General features: G+C 41.3%; 1 protein-coding gene across 1 annotated transcript in view; it reads right to left on the minus strand.

The window, feature by feature from the left end:
* Positions 1 to 22921, minus strand: part of LOC140371009 (adhesion G protein-coupled receptor F4-like) — a 34171-nt gene extending 11250 nt beyond the window's left edge. The window contains 13 exon segments of the mRNA XM_072458286.1: positions 455 to 632; positions 1406 to 1573; positions 5988 to 6163; positions 6237 to 6371; positions 7421 to 7621; positions 7943 to 8143; positions 8227 to 8348; positions 8441 to 8499; positions 8575 to 8666; positions 13153 to 13204; positions 13321 to 13381; positions 18722 to 18851; positions 22852 to 22921. Coding sequence (XP_072314387.1) covers positions 455 to 632; positions 1406 to 1573; positions 5988 to 6163; positions 6237 to 6371; positions 7421 to 7621; positions 7943 to 8143; positions 8227 to 8348; positions 8441 to 8499; positions 8575 to 8666; positions 13153 to 13204; positions 13321 to 13381; positions 18722 to 18851; positions 22852 to 22921 — 1645 coding nt within the window.
* Between the last annotated feature and the right edge of the window lie 1293 nt (positions 22922 to 24214).

The raw sequence follows: 24214 nt of genomic DNA on the forward strand, positions 1-24214 counted from the left end.
TTGAGAACACAATTCAACTTAGAATATGAAACGACACAGAAACATCAGACATTTGTGTGGCATGCATGGGAGAAAACGCGGGGACTGTGTCAGCCAGGCTGTTGTAAGGAGCCTGGCTGACCCTCCTGCGTCTCACCCCCGCGTCTCACACCGTTTTTTCCCATGCTGGTTGGTTTTATTAGATATTCTGGAATAGGCGGGTCACATTTCTCATTGGTCAGCCTCACATCAAGGCACTTGGTATTTTTCCGTAGAGATAAAGCCTTGGGTAAACATTACCCAGACTCCTCTGGGTTATCACCCCCCCTAGGGTAAACATCCTTTGGCCCATCTTTACGACCCCTTCACAAACAAATGCTGTCACACACCCGTTCTTCTCTTAGACTAATGATGCAGATAAAATATCACTATTATGCAGATAAAATACATCACAGAAATATAATCATATATTCACATTTTATCACATTTTCATATTTATCTGCACACACTTCAAGGTTATTTAAAAATCTGGAGCAGGATGCATTTTGATTCGCCGTACTTCTTGTAAACGGCTCATGTGTTTTACTGTTAAGTATTTCCCACGATGTCTTTGTCTCTTTCATAGTTAAAATACTTGATGTGTTTAGAATATCCTGGAGAAACAACAGACAAGTAGTGATGAGCAGATTGATACCAAATATCGATATATCAATACTTCTTCTTCTGTGGTGTCTTATGGCGGTTGGTAGCCATAAAGTGTTACATTACCGCCAACTAATGTACATCTCCAAAGTAAGTGTTTTATGCTTTACCGAAAAAAAAGGCGAAAAAAAGAGAGAAAGCAAGAAAAAGAGAGAGCGAAAGCTGTGTTTCGATACTCCTATCGCTCACCTGCAGCCACGTGTGGCTCGTCCCCACGTTTCCGCGTGTCTAAGCGCATTGATCTATCATAATATAGTTCCATCAGTGTACGGGACAAAATGAAGATGGAGAAAGACAGTTGAGCTGACTCAGAAGAAGACGAAAATCTACGGGAGACGAGAGATGCGATGCGCTCCGTCGCGCTAATAAACAAACCCACGTGTGTGTTGTATCAGTCCGCACGGACTTGTAAAATCCGCATTTTTTAGCTAAATGAGATAATAATAAATTATTTTATGTCTCGTCAACCCGAAAGTAAGAGTCAAATGCATTTTAAAGCTGTACACGCAACCAAAAGTGAATGCTTGTGAATATGAGTTATGTGCAAACGGTTTTTTGAGAGCTAGGGTGAGTTGCACGGATTTAACAAACTACTTCCGTTTTTGCGGTGTGAAAATCAGTCAATAGAGAATTACTCAAATATGTAGGAAGCACTAAAATATGCAGAGGGAAAATGCTTATGGTTGTAAGCTCATAAAAGTTGAACTTGAAACAAATGGCTTACCTTCATTGATTTCTCAGTTATATTTTGGGATATTTTAGCCATATCTTCCATTACTGTTACAATAGCTTTGATTGTGGCAGATGATTTTGTAACATTATTTTGTAACTCATTTGTGACATCATTTAGCTCCTCCAGTATTTGTGGGACTTGAGCGGGGTCCGTCAGATCCTAAAACATAATGAAAAACACACAGTGGCATTGAGTGTACCATGGAAACTTAACAAAATACAATACAATACAATTTTCTAACGCAAATTCATCTACACTTTCGAGTCTGAGGCACCTACAAATTAAAATCTGTCCTGATGCTAAAAACACATAAAGAAACACCTCGAAAAATGTACTGCACCTTAATTAATCACCCCAAAATTACAAACAAGGAATTTGAAGGAACTAGCTTATACGTTTCAAGTTATGGAGTGAATGACAACAATGCGATGTTACAGTCAGTGTTCAGTGTGAGACTATCAGCTTTTTGAATATAGTTTGTTTAAAAAAAAGTATTTATTTGAATGGGGACAATGCACAATAAATACACATTTTGTTTAAACTGATTAGGAGGCCACATAAAAAACAGATTACTGGATGAAAAGTGTACAGCATTCTGCAAGAGCACAGAGATAGACAACAACAATAACATGGGACAAGCACGACACAGATGCGTAATCAGTATTATCTACAGTCAGAGGCTTGATTTTAACATGTTTGGAACAGTTCTGTGTGTACCGGCGTTGCATAGGTGAGATGCGTTGCGTTGTTATGAAAAAGCAGATTGGCTGAAAGCACTTTTTCTCAGATGGATCAGTAAATTATTTGAGGTAGATCTGATGTTTCTGCTACTTTCCAATCCAATCCAATTCACTTTATTTATATAGCACGATTTATACAACCAGAGGGTTCCAAAGTGCTTCACAGCAAGGTAAAAGACTACAGAGGCATAAATAGGATAAAAGTAATAAAATAAGATATAAAAACAAAATCAAATAGAAAATTAAATCAAACAAACACACTAAAATTAATGGAATAAAAATAAACAAAATAAAATAAATAAAAAGGTGCTGCCCTCCCAACACATAAAAAACATACAATCAACACACTACATGGTGGTAAAAGCCAGAGAAAACAGATGGGTTTTTAGAAGCAATTTAAAAAGAGGCAGCGAGGAGGCTTTTCTTATGGGGAGTGGCAGTTTGTTCCACAGTTTTGGAGCTGCCACTGCAAAGGCTCGTTCACCTCTGACCTTTAGCCTAGCCCGTGGCACTGCCAGGAGTAGCTGGTCAGCTGACCTGAGGGAACGGCTGGGAGTGTAGGGGTGTAGCAGCTCGGAGAGGTAGGGAGGGGCAAGTCCATTTAAGCCTTTAAAAGTAAATAAAAGAGTTTTAAAATGAATCCTAAAATGAACGGGCAGCCAGTGGAGTGTAGCTAAAATAGGCGAAATGTGCTCATATTTTCTTGTTCCAGTTAAAAGACGGGCAGCAGCATTTTGGACCAGTTGGAGACGAGCAATTTAGGACCCACTAACCCCCATATAGAGAGCATTGCACTAATCCAGCCGAAAGGTGACAAAGGCGTGGATTACGGTTTCAAAATGCTGTCTCTGAAGGACTGGTTTTGTTTTTGCCAGCTGCCTCAACTGGAAGAAGCTTGACTTCACCACAGCTTTTATCTGGCTGTCCAGTTTAAGGTCTGGGTCCACTTTCAATCCCAGATACTGGGCTAGAGGACCCAGGTCAACCATGGGGGTCACAGAAGTCCCACCAAAGACCATGACTTCAGTCTTTTTTTCATTAAAATTTAAAAAGTTCAGAGACATCCAGGCTTTAATGTCTTTTAGGCACTCTAGCAATGGCATAACACAATAGGAGTCAGATTTGTTAAGGGGGAGATAGATCTGACTGTCATCTGCATAGCAATGAAAAGAGATGCCATGTTTCCTGAGGATTGAGCCAAGTGGGAGTAAATAGAGAGAAAATAAAAGAGGGCCAAGCACAGAGCCCTGCGGGACCCCATAAGAGAGGGGAGCCAGGGAGGACACAGAGTCAGCCAGACTGACACAGAATGTTCGATGTGACAGGTAGGACCTGAACCATTCTAATGCAGTGCCACTGAGCAATCAGGATTTCATGGTCCACTGTATCAAATGCTGCAGTCAAATCTAAAAGTGCAAGGACAACACAGTGACCAGAGTCAGTAGCTAAAAAGATGTCATTAAAAACTCTTAAAAGCGCAGATTCGGTGCTGTGCAAGGTTTTAAAACCAGATTGGAAAATCTCAAGAATATTTTGTTCATTTAAAAAATCCATGAGCTGGGAATAAACAATTTTTTCCAAGATTTTAGAAAGGAAGGGCAGTTTAGAAATAGGCCTGAAATTTGCCAAAACAGTAGGATCCAGCCCGTTTCTTTTTTAACAAGGGTTGCACAACGGCATGTTTAAATTTAACAGGAACCACTCCAGAAGTCAGACTGCTGTTAATAACTGTGATAAAAGATGGGACAACAGTCTGAAAAGCCTCCTTAAAAAGTTGGGGAGGGACAGTGTCACCTGGAGAACCTGAGGGCTTCAAATGATCAACAATCTCCTGCACAAAGGGGAGGTTCACTGGCTCAAACGTGTCCAAAACAGCAGAGCAGGGGACATACACTGAAGGGTCAATGGCAGGAGTTGAAATAAGTGCTCTGGTAGAGGTGACTTTATCAATGAAGAAGTTAAGAAAGTCTTCACACACAGCCGGGGATGCCTCAACTCCAACTGTCTGTGGTGCATTCAGAGCAGAGTTGATAACTTTAAATAAAACACGAGGTTTGTGGGAATTCAACAGGATAATATCAGAAAAATAATTTAGTTTTGCCTCTTTCACAGTGCATTGGTAATTACGCCAGCAGTCCCTCAATATTTGAAAAGAGACTTGTAGTTTTTCTTTTTTCCACTTTCGCTCGGCTCTTCTACAATCCTGTCTGGCAGCACGGGTTGTTTCATTCAGCCAGGGCTCAGCCTTAGATTTAGGCTTTTGCTGTCTATTCTTTAATGGAGCCGCAATGTCTATAGCATTTTGACAGGTGTCAAGAAACCATGAGTTCAGGGCCTCTGTATTCTCATATACAGATTCAGGGATGACACAGTTTTGACTGAAAGCAGATGAGAAGTGAGCAGCAGTGGAGGGGTTAATAATTCGACATCAGTGAGTGGCAGCGCCAGGTTCAACTGTTTGACAGCACACATCAGCTTCAAACAGTACGGGCATATGATCAGAGAAGAAAGCATCACAGATCTCCAGGTTAAAAACAGGCAAACCATAAGATAACACAAGATCAAGTGTGTGACCACGTTCATGGGTAGGCCCACGTACAGACTGCACAAGATTGAAAGAGTCAATGATGTTTAAAAATTCACGCGCCAGCGGGTTTTCACGGCAACACATATGAATATTACAATCTCCAACAATAAGGACCCGGTCATAATTAGGCATTATATCCGCCAGGAAAACAGAAAACTCTCTGTTATATTTGGGAGGCCGGTAAAGCACAGCACACAACACCGTGTGAGAATGTCCCAGCTCAAATAGACTCATTTCAAAGCTGGTGAAGGATGAGGAGAATTAAAATAGCAGCACTCGTCAGGTAAAAATTCTGTGAAGACACTGGACTCACCGACACTCAGCCAGGTCTCGGAGATGAAGAGGAAATCCAGTTCCTGGGATATAAAGAAGTCCTTAAGGATAAACGATTTATTCCCCAGTGATCTGGCGTTAACCAGGCCAAACCTAGCAGGAGCTGTCGCGTCGGGGCGAACAGCTGGTGAGGAGGCCTGAGTCAGAGGCCGCAGATATTCCAGATTCACTCCGCGCCTGCGGAGACAAGGGGAGCAAGACACGCGACGAGGCTGGAACACCACATCAGAACCAACAACGGGGACCGGACAGGCAGGAACAAGGTCCAGGGAATGACGAGACACACACAGGCGAGGACCAGCTCCGTATCTACCACGATCAGGACGTACAAACCTGGCCCTCAGCCTCACAAGACAGCCGCTACGTTTCCCCCGGCGATGGCGGCGTTTTCGCCGTGGAGGTGGCGCTAGAGTCCGGCGGAGATATGGCGGGATATCCGATAAGAAATGAGACTTTTTTTTTTGTCGTAATAGTCAAAATTGAGAAGATTTTCCGCGGTAATTCTCAGCTCTAGCAGCGTTTGGCGATCATACACCAGCAGAGTGTTAACAGTATGTACAACAAGTGTTAGAAACAGCAGCAACACACACAATAGCTGGAGCAGCTGACGGCCCGCCTGACACACTGGCGCCATCACAGGAGTTTGAACCCCCTTTGGTTAAAGAAGTTCGGTGGTGGGCCATGCAGGATTTAAAAAAACACGGGCCGGCAGTAGCTTACAAAACAGGCAAGACACTATCCTCATTGCCTAGTATGAAAGTGGTGTATGCTTAAATTATTGGTGGTGGCAGTAAGGGCAGTAATGGCTGCAACAATAGTAGTCGTTCAGTGTAGCTCTATAAGAAGCTTCGAAAAGCCTCTAAAGAGCATTACAACTCTAAAGTGTATGTTTGAGTGTTAGTAAAGGACTGACCTGCATCTGGTTGAGCAGCTGCTGGATTTATATGAGGACACAGTTGTCTTCCACTTCCACCCATTCTTTATCCAAACAGATGAAAACTTTCTCTCCAGTTTTACCTTCTTCACATGGTTCAATAACTTGATCATTTTCATTTCCACGGCCAAACTTCTTAGAGAAACAGGTAGACACTGTAGGGGAGTATATAAGCTATAAGGATGATGATGATGATGATGATGATGATGCATCATTTTGTTTACATACCAGTTGTTGCTAATTCAAGTTTTAATGTTATATTTTTGTTATACTGTGGATAATCTATTACTTCACAAGTGTATGAAAACTCGTCCGGGCACTTGGTGACGTTGACAGTGATGCTGGTTTGACTAGAGGCTGGAACTTAAAAACAAACATAAACATGTGTCAAAATACTACACAATCATTTCCCCCTCACTAATAAAATATATTTCACTCTTTCAACCATTTTAAAAGGTAGAAGATGTAGAGAACAAACACATCAAATGGCCTCATCAACAATCATGTCCTATGTTTTTGTTATTAATCAAACAAATGTAAGAAATACATAATGACTCAAGATGGATAATCATTAAGGAATGCACTCAATACATTTCAGTATGGTCGAAATATAAAATTCAAATTCTATAAACCTGTCACTTAAGTCACTTACATTCAATGACAAATCCTATGTTACGTGTTACCAAAAGTATCACACACACAGTTTTGATTGCAAATCTCAATATAGAGGGATGTAATTAGGGTTAGAATTACAATTACTGGTCTTAATTACATGATGACAGGATAACAAGGAACAAATGTGGCCCTATTCTTGTAAACTTGAAAACAAAATACTTCCTGGTAATTTACAGTCATACTTCCCTGTTCAAAATATGTCAATAATACAATGCTAAATGTAAAATGTTAGATGAGTACATAGTAATGGGGAAAGGAATCCCGCACACTGTCTTACTTGCAAAATAAAAGTTTAATAGTGAGGCTGAGCAAAATATTATGTCTGTTTGCCGTAACCCGACCGACCCAGTGTGAAACTAGCCGACTGAATTTTTTTTATCAGTATTTTGTTGAAAAAACGTCATATTCTTTTATTTTTCAATTATTTCGACTCACCGACCAGACTTCCCTAAACCACCATGTCGAATATATTTATCACGCTTGTTATCCTATCTTTCATCCTTACTTTGCCTGACGAAGGCCCAGTTGCCGAAACGATGCCTCTTCACTATTAAGTAAGACAGTGTGCGGGATTCCTTTCCCCATTACAGTTTAGCGTCACGTACACCTTTCTCCTACGCACCTGGCGATGCGCGGAGCACCGTCTTGTTTTCTAGATGAGTACATAGTAAAATTAATTTGCTACTATCGCAACTGCACGCATGCTCACCATGCTATTTATTGTGCATTTACATTACCTGGTGGGCTTTGCTCTTTCCACCAGACTTTATAGTTGTTCTGAACAGAGCACACAATGTTTTCCAAGATCCCCACACTGCACTCTTTCTTTTGTGAATTTTGGCTCAAATGAATATTTGGCTCCTCTTTAAAAGTCAACTCTTTTTTAGATTGTTGTCTGAATACGTTATTCCCATCGGTGAGTCTGCACTCATAAACACCTGAAAAAAAGAAAAGGGTTTTAATGAAATTAAATGTACAAAAAAAGTGGAGTGAATGTTCATTGTTCTATACGGTGTACCAAAATACCACAACTAGTTTGAATTAAAATACATTGACTTATGGGTGATTTAATGCAATCCCCTGAACCAAGCCAGCAATATCTTTTACTATAGCAATACTAATCTGAAGTAAAGGGTCTCCTATTTCATCTTATCTAATTAGGTCTCGGGATTTGGAACAAACGGACCATTTACTCAAGTTTTATAGATTCTTGGAACATATCATTTTCATGTAACCCCTAACATCCATGAACGTTTTACCTGTGTTTGTACGGTAAAATTTTTCAATTGTCAGCACTGACGTTCCATTCACTTTGTTAACTGTATGTTGAGCTGTGATGTCAAAGTTATTTCTGGACCACGTTGCTGTCCAAGAGCTGGGGAAATCCCGACCTGGCGGGCCACAGACTAACTCAGCCTTATTGCTGAACATTGGCGTCTTTCGAAAAACCAAAGCTTCACCTGAAAAAAAGAAAATCCAAGATATGACATACCGGTAATTTCTTAATAAACAAAAATGTAATATATGTGAAAAAGCAACCTACCATCTGTGATGACTGTGAACGTCTTTACCATTTCACTTAAGACGTCTTTTTGTACTACGGTTATGTTGGCCTCTCGTAAGGAAGGTGCAGTAATTTTACTCTCAATAATTGTACTTCCAGGTCTATGAAGAAAAGACAAATCATCATTATACACTTTTTCTGGAAAAAAAATCTCTGTTACACAGTTTTATATAATCATGAGGAATATTCTTACTTAAAATCCAAACTCGATACACTACACTCTCCCAGGCTTTTCCGACAACCATCCTCAATCTGTGAAAAAGCATTGAGAGTGTTTATTTCCAAAAGCAAATAGGATCAAATAAAATGGAATGAAACAAAAATTACCAATTTTTTGGTGTCGTTGTAAATTTGACTGTCCGGAGAATTAAAGGAAGGATCATATTGAATGTCCAAAGTGACTTTTGACAATTGTATTTCTACAAAAAATAAAATAAACACATTAAAATAGATAAGGTTTACAATATGTTTACAGCTTGATGATGGATACTGTCGAGTTGTTTAAATTCTAATGCATTCTAATCTATTTATTCGAGCAAAGAAATCCTACTCCTGACTTACAAAGCCATAAATGACATGGCCCCATCCTACCTCAAAGATGTTATTGTAGGATATGCAGATATCCTTCCCCTGTTGCCATGGTGACAGGAATGCGAGCTACAGGTGTTATCAGCTGTCCGTGTGGAGTTTTATGGCCCTCACAGAGACACTTTGAACTTTGAAAATAACTTTTCATCAAATGACTCCTTTTGGATTACAGAGAGTAATGATCTCTCCAAGACAAAAGCTAAAATGCTAAACAGTCTATGCGGTTTTAGTAGACAATCATCAGATTGCAGAATTTATCCAGATGACTTTACATGTACATATAATGTTATCGTGTATCACATGTCAATTTAACTGTTTCATAACTTGTTTTGCAGAAGCTAACGTTTCCTCCCGGAACTAAGAAATCTTTTTCGTTTTTAAAAACGTGATTGAAACTGTGTAACCCATATTTAAGAAGAGCCCCAATTAGTATGTTCAAATAAGCCCCAAAACCAATTATTTCGATTGTCTGTAACATAAGTTGATTGACATATAGCTCTCAGCCTTCAGCTTTTGTTAAACGGCGCATTGTCCCGCCCCCTCACGCAGCATCACGCCCCAGTTTTTCTCTCTATTCCTCCGTATTGAGCGCACGAGGCACTGGAGAAAACGGAGGTAGAAAACCTCAAATAAGACATCCAGACCGAAGCGGCACAATTTTGAGCTCCGGCCTTTTCTTTTCTTTTCCCCCTTACGTGAGATCGGTCAAGTTTTTTTGTTGGGCGGACCTGTCGTTGATGGCGAGCCACCCCACTGGATGAACTGAACAATTGGATCCTCTGCTGCACGGTGCAGTGTGGTAGGCCTACTGCAACAAGGACTCCTTCCATGCCTTTCACTTGCTGCCCCTTACACACACACACACTTCCCTGGAACATTTGAACTTACTATGGACTCCTAAGGACTTTGCGGACTATACATATCTTCACAAACAGGAAGTGAACTTGGGCTGAAGTCTTTGTTGTAAAATTATATTTTGATTCAGATTTATTGTTGAAATGTGATTATTTTATTGGGTGCACCCAGGTAGGAACTTGAACTACTGTGATATTCTTGTAACAGTATTTTTTGAAAACTGTTGGTACCAAAGAGTATATTTTCTCTAACATTTATTATTTTTGTATCTTTAATACAAGCCGGCATTTAAAAACTTAACCTTTTGTGTGAAGTCTCATTCACGTCACTGCTCCTGTAAGTAGCCGAACCTTCTGGTCCAAAAACAATTCGAAGTCCATTTGGTTAAATTAACAACTCTAAAGTAACAAGAGGGTTACAACTGCATCATGCAAAATCAAGCAAGGACCTTTTACAACTTTTCAAGTCCACAGCCTTTTAGATCAGCCACATCGGCCTTTTCATTTGGGAACGCCTCAGAGCCAAGGAGAACGCAGATCTGATCTAGTCCTTCTTTGGCCAGACAACGTCAGAGCCGAGCTCCAGAGCAGCCCTGCTCTGGCCAGCGTGTGGACTTAGCTGCAGCGTGACCCCTTGAGTGAAGCCTGGAGGCGACACGAACGACACGCAGGCCCTTGAACCCCACGCAGGCCTGTCTCCTCAGGATCACAGCTTCTGGTTCCGTTCGTATGAATGCACTTCACAGGCTGGCTGAATTTCATCTTACACTTAACTCTAGCACACACCTAGATAGATCTAGAACAATCATGTCTAGTGTTTTCCATCTGTTATCGACTCATTTGCATATTCCTGATTCATATTTATCTGTTATTTGGTCATTAAATCTATATAACCCACATTTGGTTAAGTGTTCCTTCATTTCCAGAAAAGGGGTCAATGTCACGGTTACGTTCTCAAACCTTCAGATAAACGAGCAAATTCATTTTTAATTAATTAATTAATTAATTGATTAATTAATTAATTAATTAAGCTTTTGATTACAGAGTTGTTGCCGAATATCCGGCTGGTGCCCCAATCTACTCTTAAAATATGATACCAAACATACCCACACTTATGCAGTGTGTCATATTTGAATTCTTGAATAATTCTTTAATCGATATCTCCTTCACAAGTGGTAGGACATTCATAACCTTACAGTACTTCTACTAGTATGTTACCCTACACTATAGTACCATATCATCCAAACAGAGCTCTTCACTCACTCTGCTGGCCTCCTGGTGGTCTCAAGAGTCTCTAAAAGCACAGTAGGAGGTAGAGCTTTTAGCTACCAAGCGCCTGTGTTATGGAATCAGGTCCTGTCCATGTTAAAGAGACCGACATAGTCTCTTCATTGAAGACCAGGCTTAAAACGTTCCTCTTGAAATCGCTTATGGTCAGGCCAGTTAGGAACAGACATAAAAACTTGCAGTTTGGCTGTAAGTATGACAACTTGAGCACTATCCTCTGCTTCCTCCCACTTTTCGCAGAGCAGCAGTGTAAGACGCTCCTCTTTCGCTGAACTCTCGCCCGCTCTGTCACATGTGAAGTGTTCAGATTCAAGGCAGATAGAGACTGTGTGTGTCCCTCGTGTCCCTCGTACAAATAATGCCAAAAAGTCACATCTCAGAAAAACTATTTCAGGCGTCAGACCAAATAACTTAAGGAAAATAACACTCACAAATGACACAAATATACAAATGAATAAGCACATAAAATGTGGACTGCTAAACATTAGATCAATTTCCTCCAAATCGATTTTAGTTAATTAATTAATTGGTGACTATAACATAGATCTTCTAGCTCTAACTGAAACGTGGCTTCAACAAGACGATTATGTCAGACTAAATGAGTCCACCCCACCCACCCATGTTAACTTTTAGACCGCAAGGAGCACAGGCCGAGGTGGTGGTGTGGCAGTGATCTCACACTCAAGCCTACTCATGAGCCCTAAAATTAACAATGCATTTCACTCATTTGAAAGCCTCATGCTGTCACGTGTCCAAATATAAGAAACCCAAAAGGAGTTTTGTTCATAGTTATCTACCGACCTCCTGATCCATATTCAGAGTTTTTAACTGAGTTCTCTGACTTTATATCAAACCTAGTGCTAGCCTGGGATAAAATAAAGTTAAAGGGATAAAGGGATAATAAAAAGTTTTAGCTGGAGACTTTAATATCCACGTGAATGTGAGTGATGACTCTCTCAGTAATGCCTTCAGCGCCTTGTTAGACAGCAAATTATGACATTCTAACAGTTACTCTTACATAATAAAGTAAAAACCCAACTGCCAAATAAAATTTTTAACATAAACATAATTCAATGTAAATGAAAAAATGTATATAATATTTTAAAGGATGTCATACCTATAGCCGGCTGGGTGGTAGGAGTAGTAGTTGTAGTATTTGGCGGCGGGGTGGTAGGAGAAGGCACTGCAGTAGTAATTTTAGTAAGTACAGGTTGTTATAGTAGTTGGCAGTTGGTTTGTAGTCAAGTGCAAAGAGAAAAGGAAAAAACATAGGGTAGGTCTGTGATGTCAATACTTGTCTGATGCAGTTTATAATGATTTGGAGCTCAGACTCTGGGATATCACTGACTGAGACTATCACAGAGACGTCATAGTCTGCAAAAGTAGTGTTTGGCACCGCTGCTCTGCTATTATGAGTCAATGCTATGATGATACTGATGATGTGTTGTTGCAATAGTAATCCTGCTCTTAGGGTTAGGGTATAGGGTAAGGGCTAGGGTTAGAATTTTTGAACATTTCCTTTAATAATTTTAATTATTTGCCAAAACTAAAATTATTAGCCTATTTAAGAGCCATATTAGCCAACATATAATTCTATTTCATAATAAGTGGAGGTGGTTATATGTTTCAAGTAAATGTACTTGACCAAACAACAGGTTTAGTGAGGTTAAAGACGGGTTAAAGGCCCATTATTGCTGCTTGTGTGTGTAAATGACTCTTGTGGTGACATATGTAAACTGCTGCGATTGGCCTGGTATTCATCAGTCTACTGGAATAGTTTGGCAGAATATTTGGCCCATATTATTTGTTATAGCGCTGACATGTGACATTTCTTTTTGCCATGAACGTACAGTGGCCTGTTTCTCAAATGCAAAGCGCCTTTTCTTGGTCTGATTTGGGTTGGGTTATTCCCTCTAAAACATGTTCCATTTGCTGTCAAAGCGAAGGAAGTAAGGAACTGACTTACAATCTTAGTGGATTAGCCTCACTGCTTAATCATTGATGATACTAATTATACGTCTAAGATTGAGAATAGATTGTAAATTGCTATGGCAACAGTCCTCACATGACACCCATGGATGAATACTCAGCAAGTACTCTCATCAATGTAGCACTAAAAGTTTAAAATGAAATCGACAATACAACTGCTGAAGTGTGCTGAAGAAGAAATACCTACTTGCTCTCTTCACTATCTCATGCATTGCTGACAAATCCATCATTGCTGACTCCTAAAACCATTTACAATTTTAGACAAATATTTAATTTAGTAACAAGAATCATGGTTGTGTGTGTCTGTTTTACCTGAATCCAAGGTTGGTGGGCCCTACATCTCACAAAACCGCACGCCAGCAGAACCACCGTACACAGGAACAATCTCTGTGGGGCCATTTTTACTGGAGATTACACTAAAACAAACAAAAAATATTCTTATTTTCCTATTTTTCTGTATTATTGTGGTGTTGATTGTATTATTGTGTCTGTATGATTGAGTTGGCATATGTATTTCTATTCATTGTTGCATTATTTTTCACCAGTTGATCTTGTATTTATGATGTGAGAGAGTGACCACTGCACAAAGCCTTCTCCAGCTCAAACACTCTCACTGGGTTCAGATCTGAAATAGATTTGTTTCTGCTTCTCCTTAGATGTTTTCTCTGCCAGGGCATTATTTTGCTACCTCGCCGATCTTAACGCTGGCATTAAGACTCAAGGCTGGACTTGGCCCATAGAGACTGGAGTGTATGATTATGATTGTGTTAGATTCAATGACTGATAACTGTAGCATTCAAAAGCCCCACCTGTGGGTGATGTTTGTCATGGCCTCACATACAAGCAAAGAAAGACGTGAGCAATAACATTGTTTGATTATCCATTTTTCAAAAATGTATAAAATGAAATACATTTTGAAATGCAGCCTCATAGCATTGTTTCTTTATTTAATTTACCTTTATTTGTTTAACGCTGAGCACAGAATGCTCAGTCAGAGTCAGTGCACTCATCTCTGCTTATAAACTGGACTTGTGATCCATAAACGAGGGCAGACAGTAGCAGAGCCATGGGCGCAGATGATCCTGAAGCGCACACCCCCCAGACTGCTGCAAATGATTAATTTTATTTATTTTTTTCATACAGGAAAAACCCAATGAGAAAATGTATCTCATATTACTTATGGATACCCTTATGATACCCCCATGGATACACAACACAAAATAGACAACAAACAAACACAGGACACTAAAACACAAATAAAACATTCAATAAAATTAACCAATAAATAAAAACACAGTTACACATACAATATGAGATAAAATTATATAATACAAGTGCATCGGCACAGTCCACAGTCACGGAGGCACTGGACACCCGTGCAGTGGACCCAAAGGTGACGGTGATCTGCTGACCCTACTCATCTGCCCTGGTGGTTTAGGAGCCGGTGTAAAATGTAGCTGCCCGTGGTGTGTCCTCACAGCCGAGCCACGGAGCTGAGTGTGTTCAAGTGTGTCCAAGTGCCAACCCTCTGAGCCCTCAATGATGGTTGTCACCCAGCGAGGAGAGTTTAAAAAGATGCAGGCAGAGATGTGTGAGTGGACGTCTTGTGCATAACTGTATGACACTTGCCCTGCCGCAAACTCAGTCCCAGATTCCCCGGTGTATGGAGCATAATGTCCATGAGATGAGCTTGTCCCAATTTACCCGGACTAAACCAAGGACTGCATGAGTCAGGAGCAGCACCGCACCATTACGCCAGTGGCGGGCGGTGACTTTTATGAATGGGCAAGCAGACCTGGGGTGTTCATCAATATTTAGTTATTTAGTGGATAATAGAAAAGCGGAAACAAAAAAAGATTGAAAAAATGTAGGGTGGGCTCTGAAACCGGATCCCACGTGGAGGGCAAACGCCTATTCTACTGAGCTAAAATCTCATACCCCTCACTGATCAATTAATTACACGTTAGCATTCTATGTTGTTAAATTACTGCCTGTATTTCTAACTAACATCTAATCATTGGAAACATGAACAGAGCCTTAGCTACACTCTAAAAGATAGTGTTCAAGTCAGTTTGTTGAAACTTGGCGTTGCTGTTGCTTCACTTCTCCTCTGCACATGTGCAGTTAGGGCAAAACCTGAAAACATCCAAGATTCCCACAAAGGTTTATTCAGGGTGGTTTGAGCATAGATCCATGTGTTTGAGGCTGTGTGGTCCTCAGAGCATGTGCAGACCTCAAACAGAAGCTGCTGTTCGCTCTGGTTCTAAACGCTCATGCTAGAGAGTGGAACATGAACGGGCCTCTGAACATGGCCATAGACTACGCCGCTATGGTAAAGGTAGAACTATGCTTTCCGCGCAGTAATGCACAGAGGCCTGTAGAGGCCACTAAACAACACCGTGGATATATTGGATATATTTTAGAACAATTCATATGTAGTTTCGAAACACAGTAATTTGAGATTTTTAGGGCCAATCAGTGATTGCCTTGATTGCCCTGACCGCACGCCACTGAGACACCTGAGTGCACAATGGGATGTTGCGTGGTCCAGAGGGCGCGAGAACAGGGCACACACTGTAGTCAGCTCAGTCTGATTTTATGTCCGGATCTTGGGCTGTTGGTCTGTGCCAGTTTTAAGTGGACTGGGACGTAAAGGATTTTAGGTGAATGTGACAGTGGAGATTTATCTGGTTTTCCAAATAGATTTTCCTCTCTAAGCTGAGCAAACAAGTCTGCATAGTCCAGTCTGGCCCAGACCGCGCAGTAACATAAGTCCTATAGGGCTGAAAGAACAAGAACAAAGTTTGTTTCCTCTCTGGCATTCATACTTCAAGGGTCAGAAAAATGCAATCATACAGAACGAGTGCTGACATAGGAGGAGGAGTCAGCATTTCATAACCTTTCGGCCCTCGGCTCATCCGTATCGTCTGCGTATATGCTGCATTTCGCACTTCATTTCCCCATCACAAGGGCAAAGTTATAAGATAAGATAAGATAATCCTTTATTGTCCCACATGGGGAAATTTCATTGGTGCAACGCAGGTAGATACAGAGGTAGATACAGAAGAAAAGAACAGATCACTTATAGGAAGTTTGAAAAACACTCTCAGTAGAAGATCTCTTATGAATATCTCCTTACCTCCTTCGAACAAACGGGGCAAAATACAGCCCTCAATATTTTTGCAACAAAGCTCAGAAAGTGTTAGAACAGTGCAAAAAAAGGTATTTGAACAATGCAAAAACGTTCCAGCAAACTGACTTAAAATGATTTTTATCTTCTTCCTGAACCCATGATCGGACAGCACATCTTTAATACCTTTAACCAACATTTAATTTATTGAAACCATGAACAAGATTTGTATGCTCTGTATACAATTAATTTATCACATCTAGCCCAGCTACTGGATATACTATTTGTCTATTAAAGCTACATAAACGCTGATGATTAATGTTTTAATCAGCCAACCTCCATGACAATGTGACCTTTCTTTAGTTAAAACATTATGACAAATAAGTATTTTTCTTACAGTCAAATGCTATTAATAACGTTATTCAATGTATAGTTTAATTTATCTTTTTATTCTTCACAGCAAGACAAGCTGGTCAAAGGCAAGGGAAGTTTATTTGAATAGCACAATTTGTCAAAATTTGTGTGTAATTCAAAGTGCTTAACCTAACAGGAAACGAGGCATTAAAATCACAATAAACAGATAAAAACATAAATAATCATCATAAAATATACTTTAAAAGACAAGAGTGCAGGTAAGGTCCTTTCTGTCAAATTCACTGCTAAACAGAGCTGGTTTTACCCTAGATTTGAAAATTGTCAGAATAAAGACCAAATCCAAATATTCGGCTTTTTGGTCAATCAGATAAAACATTCAATTAAATGCAAAAAAAACATTACTGTAAGAAAATGACAATGGTTTTACCTGTCTTGGATGTTTCCGCAAAAGAGTGTTCATTTGTATCTGCTGTAGTCTCTGGGCACACTGAGAAGGGACTATATGGCATTCATCATCATATGCCATATCCCATCATCACACCTGTAGTGCCTGTCCATCCAGTTTACAGCAATGGCATCACGGAAATGTGAAGCAAATTAAATACACATTTAGCACTTGCCAAAATAGCTTTATGTATGTGTGGCATCATGGGGGTACTATATGCATTTTAAACTACTTAACATTAAATTAAAATAAAGAAACTAAAACCAACAATGCCACCGGGCTTACACCCGGAAAAGGAACTAACAGGACCCACAGGTTCGTTCTTGATTATACAGAGGCAAATTCCATTTTCATGACATGTAATTTATTTAACAGGCTACTAATTTAATAAATACTTTTACAACACAAGCTCATTCAGTAGAGGTAATCACAGTTCGTTATGCGTGGATGTATAGTCTTTTAAGAGTTCAGTGGACCAGAACAACACAGATCAACACAGGTTGAACCTACATTTCGTCTTTTTGTTGCTTTGAGGCTTCAATACATCGTTGTGACAGTAATTGTTTTGAAATTCTAAAAAAATTATCAGCAACGAGCATTAGGCCAACATTAGGCGGCGAGTGCGTGCGCGGAGCACTGCGGGTGTGTACGGGGGGCGCGCCGTGGCCCGTGCGAGGGGCGGGCGTTGCCAACGCGGCTGGTGCAGAAAAGTTGGAAAAGCTTTTTTGCGGCAAGACGTGGCGCAACAAATGATCAAGAGATTTGGTTCTAGTAACGTGCCTACGCACTGCCCGGAAGAAGGAAACAAAATAAACCCGCATGAGGTTTCGGCCAATCACAGAAGATGTGAGATTCTCACTGAGACGAAAGCACGTATTCAGCTTCTGTCATTCTGACATCATGTCTAAGGTCTAAATGCAGGCAATTGACAAGTAAAGGTTTTGAGAAGAAACATTAGTTTCTCACTCTCTCATCCTCTTGAGACTATCTCAATGTGGTCATCTCACAATTTGGGTTGAATGGGACGGTCGTAGGGCCCCTAGGGCCCATGACCATGTGTATTGAGTAAACAAACATGCGCGACAGGTGACATTATTTGGAGAGTTCATAACTTCTAAATATAAACTTATCAAGGATGTTCAGGGATGTTCACTAGAGGTGAGCAGGGTCTATCAAGCTATTATCGTTTTATCAACGTGTAAAATTTTATGTGAAGCCAGACAAAGTCTTTTGGGGGGGGGAGGGGATCCAGAGAGAGACGAAAAAAATTAAGTCTTTTCAGCTTCAACCCATTTTGAGATGATCCCTAAGGTTAAAACCATTTAAAATGACGCAAGTCCGCCTAAGCTGTACGCTACAGCTACCTCATCTTACACTCTCAACGTGGATGAGGGGCCTTGACGGCAACTTTACTCTGCCAGCACCTGAAATGACATGGCCGGTTCAATCAGATCACACAGACCTGGGTGACATTTGGGCGCAGTGAGCTACCTCCCTTAAGGCAACGGTTGCTCAGCCCTAAACACTTCACACGCACGCACGCACACGCACACACAAACACACACACCCCAACACACACCCCAACTGGTACAGCTTCCTAGCCGCCTCTTCATCCTATACTCACTCCTAGAGCTAGATGAAGTGTCTTTAAGACCCCCAGTGGTTGAACGTTACACACCCTAAAAAGTTAACTTTGCCCCATACTTGCTAAAGCTTTGCTCAGGCTCTTCCCCTCTGACAAAACTGTAACAGTAGCTGGCTTGTCGCCGACAGTAAGCGAGGCATCCTTCATCTCATCTCACATACCACTGCTGGGGGGTATGAGCCACCCACTGGAGGCCGCCAGGCACAGCACCTGCCGCTTGGACAAAGCTGCTGTGACCCACACACTCCCAATAACTCCCACAGTCCACGACCACTCCTCCGTTGCCTTGCCCTTAAACACAACACAAATAAGATTACACAAGTTACCAATTTTGAGCCACACAGCTATACTTTAAACCTTAGCTCAAGTATTGCACAAGTGTCAGATAAAGCAACCATGTCCAATGACCTACATGTTTTGTCCATTGAAAACAAAATGTACATTAAACTAAAGCAAAAAATCAAAACAAACGAAAATGCATGCAAATGTACACATTGAAAACAAAATAAAAACAAAACACTGGTGATCAATGCAGGTTTAGACTAACACCAGTACAAAAAAGTAAAGTCAGGCTCCTTAGCTCACTGGGATAGCTAGGTATTACCACGAACAATATACCTTGGAAAACTTGCCTCTGTATTTTTAAAATCAAAGATCCTGCCAGTGTACGCTAAATATGTAGTGGCCGGGTTGTGGATGAATCAGTTATTATAGTATTTTGTTGCAACAACGCCACTCCAGTTTACCTGGAGAATATTTCCCAAAGGCACGCAGATAAGTATAATATACTTATCTGCGTGCCTTTGGGAAATATTACATAATATATAAGGAGGAGGCTGGCCAGGTTTCATTTAAGTTACATGTTTTTTTATTTCACAATAGTATTGTACACAAACAGTATTTTCAAGGATTTAATTATGTTTTTATGCTATAAAATATTTACTAATCGTCCATTCAACCTTTAATACGTTATATTCGGCCTGTCTGTATCCGGAAGTTCCAGAGGGCCTTGGCTCGGTCGTTCTCCACCACCTTTGGAGGTGTGTCCTTGGCGTTTCCAGTCCATACTCCTTACAGATGTTTCTGTACACTATGCCAGCCACCTGGTTATGGCGCTCCATGTATGCTGTCCCTGCCAGCATCTTGCACCCTGCAGTTATGTGCGGGATTGTCTCAGGGCCCCCTTTGCTCAGCCTACGCCTCGGGTCTTGTCTGGTGATTGATCTGGTGTTCAGGGCCTGCTCCTGTGCTGCCATGATCAGGGCCTCTGTGCTGTCCTTCAGAGTGGCTCTTTCTAACCATTGGTAGGATTTCGTGATATCAGCCACTTCCTCCCATGATGGTCCCTCCAGCACCTCATCCTCTGTTCCCCGTTGTCTGAGACATTCACTGAGCACATCATCTGTAGGAGCCTTGTCCTTGATGTACTCATGGATCTTGGACGTTTCTGTCATGATCTGATCTGGCGTTAGATGTTTTGTCATGTCAGGTTTTTAAGTCTTTTATCTCTGCCCCTCTTTGTTTCCCCCTCCCTTCTTGTTCTCCCTCTGGTTACCGCCCCTTTTGTCTCTCTGCTCACTCACAGCTGTACCTCATTGCTAATCACTGGGTGTAGTATATTAGGTGTTGGTTTTCCTTTGTTCAGTGCGAGATTGTCTGCGTTGCCCTGTTACCCCCAGCATTCAAGCGGTTTGAGTCTGAGCCTCGTGATTCCTGTTTGCCATTATCGACCTTGGACCGTCTTGTGATTCCCTTCTGCCTGATCCCTGATATTGCTATTTGCCCGTGTACCAAACCTGGAAAGGATTTATGACTACTACTCTCGCCTGCTCTCTGACACCGCTGTATGCTGGACCTGACCTCTGCATGAAGATTTTTGTATTTATCTGTCTGATTTTATTCATCGACTGTCTCCTGCTCCGTAATTGGCTCTGTTCTGCCGTTCGTGACAGTTTCGTCCTGGATAGTGGCTCTCACATTCACTAGTCCCTGGCCTCCTTCCTTCGCACCGCTAGTATTTTTGCAGAAAGTCAAAACATCAGTTGTAGTCAGTGTCTAGCTGACTACAACCAAATCTTTATCTACAAGTATTACATAACTGTGTAAAAACAAATTAGGAAACAGGTAAAAGAAAAGTGGCAGTTATGCTGAGCAAGATTATTCGCACAATTCATTATAGATGACGTTTTTATTTATTTTTTTTTTAAACCAAAACTAAAAAATCCAATTGAATATCTTTAAATTGACCAAGGCTTTTATGTGTGGATTTCAAGTCCATGTTTTTGACCAGCATTTGTGGCAATTACAAATTGGACTTTTACTGGACTCTCCAAAACCTGTGGTAAATTCAACCCTCCACCCAATTATCTATGGTTTCTTCTACAGCTAATTATTTCCACACATACACCCCATGCTTACTGCAAAATTGTACATTAAAAAATAAAGCGAAATCACACAGTAAGTGCTTATTATTAGGCCCGAGCCGAAGGACGAGAATCGTCCCGGCGAGGGACTTATTATAATTGGTACCGGGGGCTGGGAAAACGTGAAAATTGAGTACTAAACAAAGATGGATATGCTCGTGAGTGGTATTGAAAATTAGAACTCTGTGACTTCTAATTTTGAGTGAAGGTTTTGTGAAAAAATATTGAAAGACGGCTCAGTAGCGCCACCTCAAAAATCAAATAACATGGGGCCAACATGTAAAAAATTATATTATGACCCCGCCCTAAGTCATACAGGAATATATTGGATAATATACATATTGTTCCCTTTCGGGGTCGCGGGTGACTGGAGCCTATCCCAGTGACTTCGGGCCTTAGGCGGGGTACATCCTGGACAGTGGCCAACTCGTCACAGGGCCAACACAGAGACATAGACATTACAGACAGTTCACGCTCACATTCAGGGAACAAGCGGTAGAAAATGGATGGATATACATATTGGATAAACGCGGCGCTGACAAAAGTGCGCCTCATCGTACATTTGGCATTTTCTCTTACAGTTTTCATCAAAATCACTTCAAACTTGGCCACAAGACACAAAACCCATGAGCAATGAAGTGTTTGAAATCTGAAGCTGATATGTTTTATGGTATGGTCATTGTGAATTTTAAACAAAATCACTATTTATGGAAATATTAAAAGAATTCTACATTTCTTAAACATTTCTTTTTGGAAAGTTTTGATGTAGTGTTTGTATAGATTTCAAAGCTGAACGCAATGATAATCAATTGTAGTGGCTAGCTAATAAAATGGCTCTCTAGCGCCCTCTCCAAATTATATTTTTAAAAATTCATAAAAGACCATTCCTTTGTCGTAGACAGCTGAAAATATTTACAAGGATTAAATGTGTGACCAGGTACAATGTGACAAAATTACGTGACTAGCTTTAGATTTTATAGGACAAAAAAATTGCCGAAAAAAAAGTTTTTATTTTTCTCCCACAAACCACCCCAATTTTGACCCCCTGAACGTTAACAAAAACAAATCATTCAGGATCGGTGAATTTTTTATTTTTTTGTGCCTAAAAAGATTCAAATTGCAAAATAACTTGCTAGCGCCATCTACACTGATGGGCATAGTTTGTCTTAGACTTATGAAACTTGGTACATACATACCTCATGTCATGACAAGTAAAACATTTTATTATGACCCCACACTAAATCCAACAGGGAGTCAGCCATTGTGGGCGGAACCCAGTATTTTAACACCGCATACTTTATGCGCCGCGGCTCCTGAAACTGCTGCGCTATTTGACCGTGTTTTAGCGCCGTTTTAGACCGCGCCGGGTTAAGGTTAGGGTTAAGGTTAAGGTTAGGGTTAGCCATGAGGCTACAAGGAAAGTGCCGCGGTTCCTGAAACTGCGCGGCCATTTGACCGCGCCGCGGCTCTGCAGCCACGGCCTTAAATAATAGTTAAAGTGGGAGTTGTTAAGTGTTAAGTGTCCAGTGGCAGAGGGAAAAAAACCTGTTCTTGTGGCGGGAGGTTCTGGTCCGGATGGATCATAGCCTCCTGTCTGAGGGGAGTGGCTCCAATAGTCCATGGTGAGAAGGTTCTGCTGCGATCCAACCTGCTCGAGTCCTGGAGACGTACAGGTCCTGTTGAGAGAAATGGCAGTCTGCAGCCGATCACCTTCTTAGCAGAGAATGCGCTGTAGTCTTTGTTTGTCCTCGGCTGTGGCTCCAGCTTACCACATGGTGATAAAGGAGGTGAGGAAGAACTCAATGATGGCCGTGTAAAACTACACCATCATCTGCATCATCTGGTCCGTCAGGAAGTCAGTGATCTACTTGCAAGTGGCACTTTGAGCTGGGAGAGTTTGTCCTGGAGCAGAGCAGGGGGGATGTTGGATCCTGGCATAGGGCCCGGGGAGTCCAGATGCTGCAGGATCTAGTAGAGTGCCAGATTGATGGCACTCCATCAATCCACTAGAGACATCATCTACAGACCTGTTTAGGCTTGCAGGTGGTCCAACAGGGAGGAGGTGAAGGACTTGAGATGGGATAAGGCATTCAAATGACTTCATGACTACAGACGTCAGCGCCACAGGCCTATAGTCATTAAGTCCAGTGATACAGGGCTTCTTGGGGACAGGGACTATGATGGACGACTTGAAGCAGGCAATAACACGGCATGACTCCAGGGAGGTGTTAAAAATGTGAAGATGGGAGTTTTCTCCTCTGCACAGTGTCTCAGGGTGGAGTGGGAGACACCATCTGGTCCAGCAATTTTTCGGGGGTTGAGGATCTGAAAGAGCCTGTTCACATCCTGTCTCTGAACTGAGAGAGTGGTGGGGGAGGTGGGGGGACCGGGGTTGGCTGGGCTGAAGTCGCAATGGTAAGGGAGGGGGAGGGTCTCAAACCTTGAGTTAAAGGTGTTCAGTTCTTCAGCCAGTTTGTGGTTGTCTGCAGCGTGGGGGGCCTCTGGGCATGTAGTTGGTGAGACGCTGTAGCCCTCTCCACACCGGGATGGGGTTTTTGACTGAGAACTGTTGCTCCCGATGAGTATTGTACTTGGGTCTAGCTCTCAACAACTCCCTGCTAAATCCAAACTTTGCACCTTTTGTAGCATTCTCTTTCACCAGCCCTGTGCTCTGCCTCCTTCTGCTGTCTTAGTAGTTTGTAAATTCTGTCCACTGACTATGGAAATAAACCCCTTTCTGATTCTTTTTCCTAACTGCCTCAGTTTAGGTGTGAAGCAGGGTTTCACAGGGCTTTTGGTAATATTTTACACTTATTCATTTTTTTGTGTTTTCATTATTAATTTTAAGACTGGAACCAGACATCTTATGGCTCCCCATCTCCATATGAACGAGGAGAAGGTGCACGAGTCCTGTCCATCTCTCTGCAGCACCTCACTCCATCCTACATCTCCATCATTGGGGTCGGCTGTGTGGCTGCTGCCGTCATGTCTTCTGCTGACTCTTTAATGCTTTCTTCAGCATCACTTTTTTCTGCCAACCTATACAAGAACATCTTGAGACCTCAGGTGAGTGTACATTTCATCCAGAAGTTATCATTTTATTATTTGTTGATTCAATAATGTATTTATTGCATTTAATGTTTACTTGTGCTTTCTTCTTCAGGCGTCAGACAGAGAGATCCAGTGGGTGATCCGTGTGTCTGTTATTGTGTCAGGTTTGATTGGAGCATT

This window comes from Eucyclogobius newberryi, unplaced genomic scaffold, assembly GCF_026437365.1.
Source record: "Eucyclogobius newberryi isolate DKJ021-1_F unplaced genomic scaffold, fEucNew1.0.hap1 SCAF_21, whole genome shotgun sequence".
NCBI classification, from domain to species: Eukaryota; Metazoa; Chordata; class Actinopteri; order Gobiiformes; family Gobiidae; genus Eucyclogobius; species Eucyclogobius newberryi.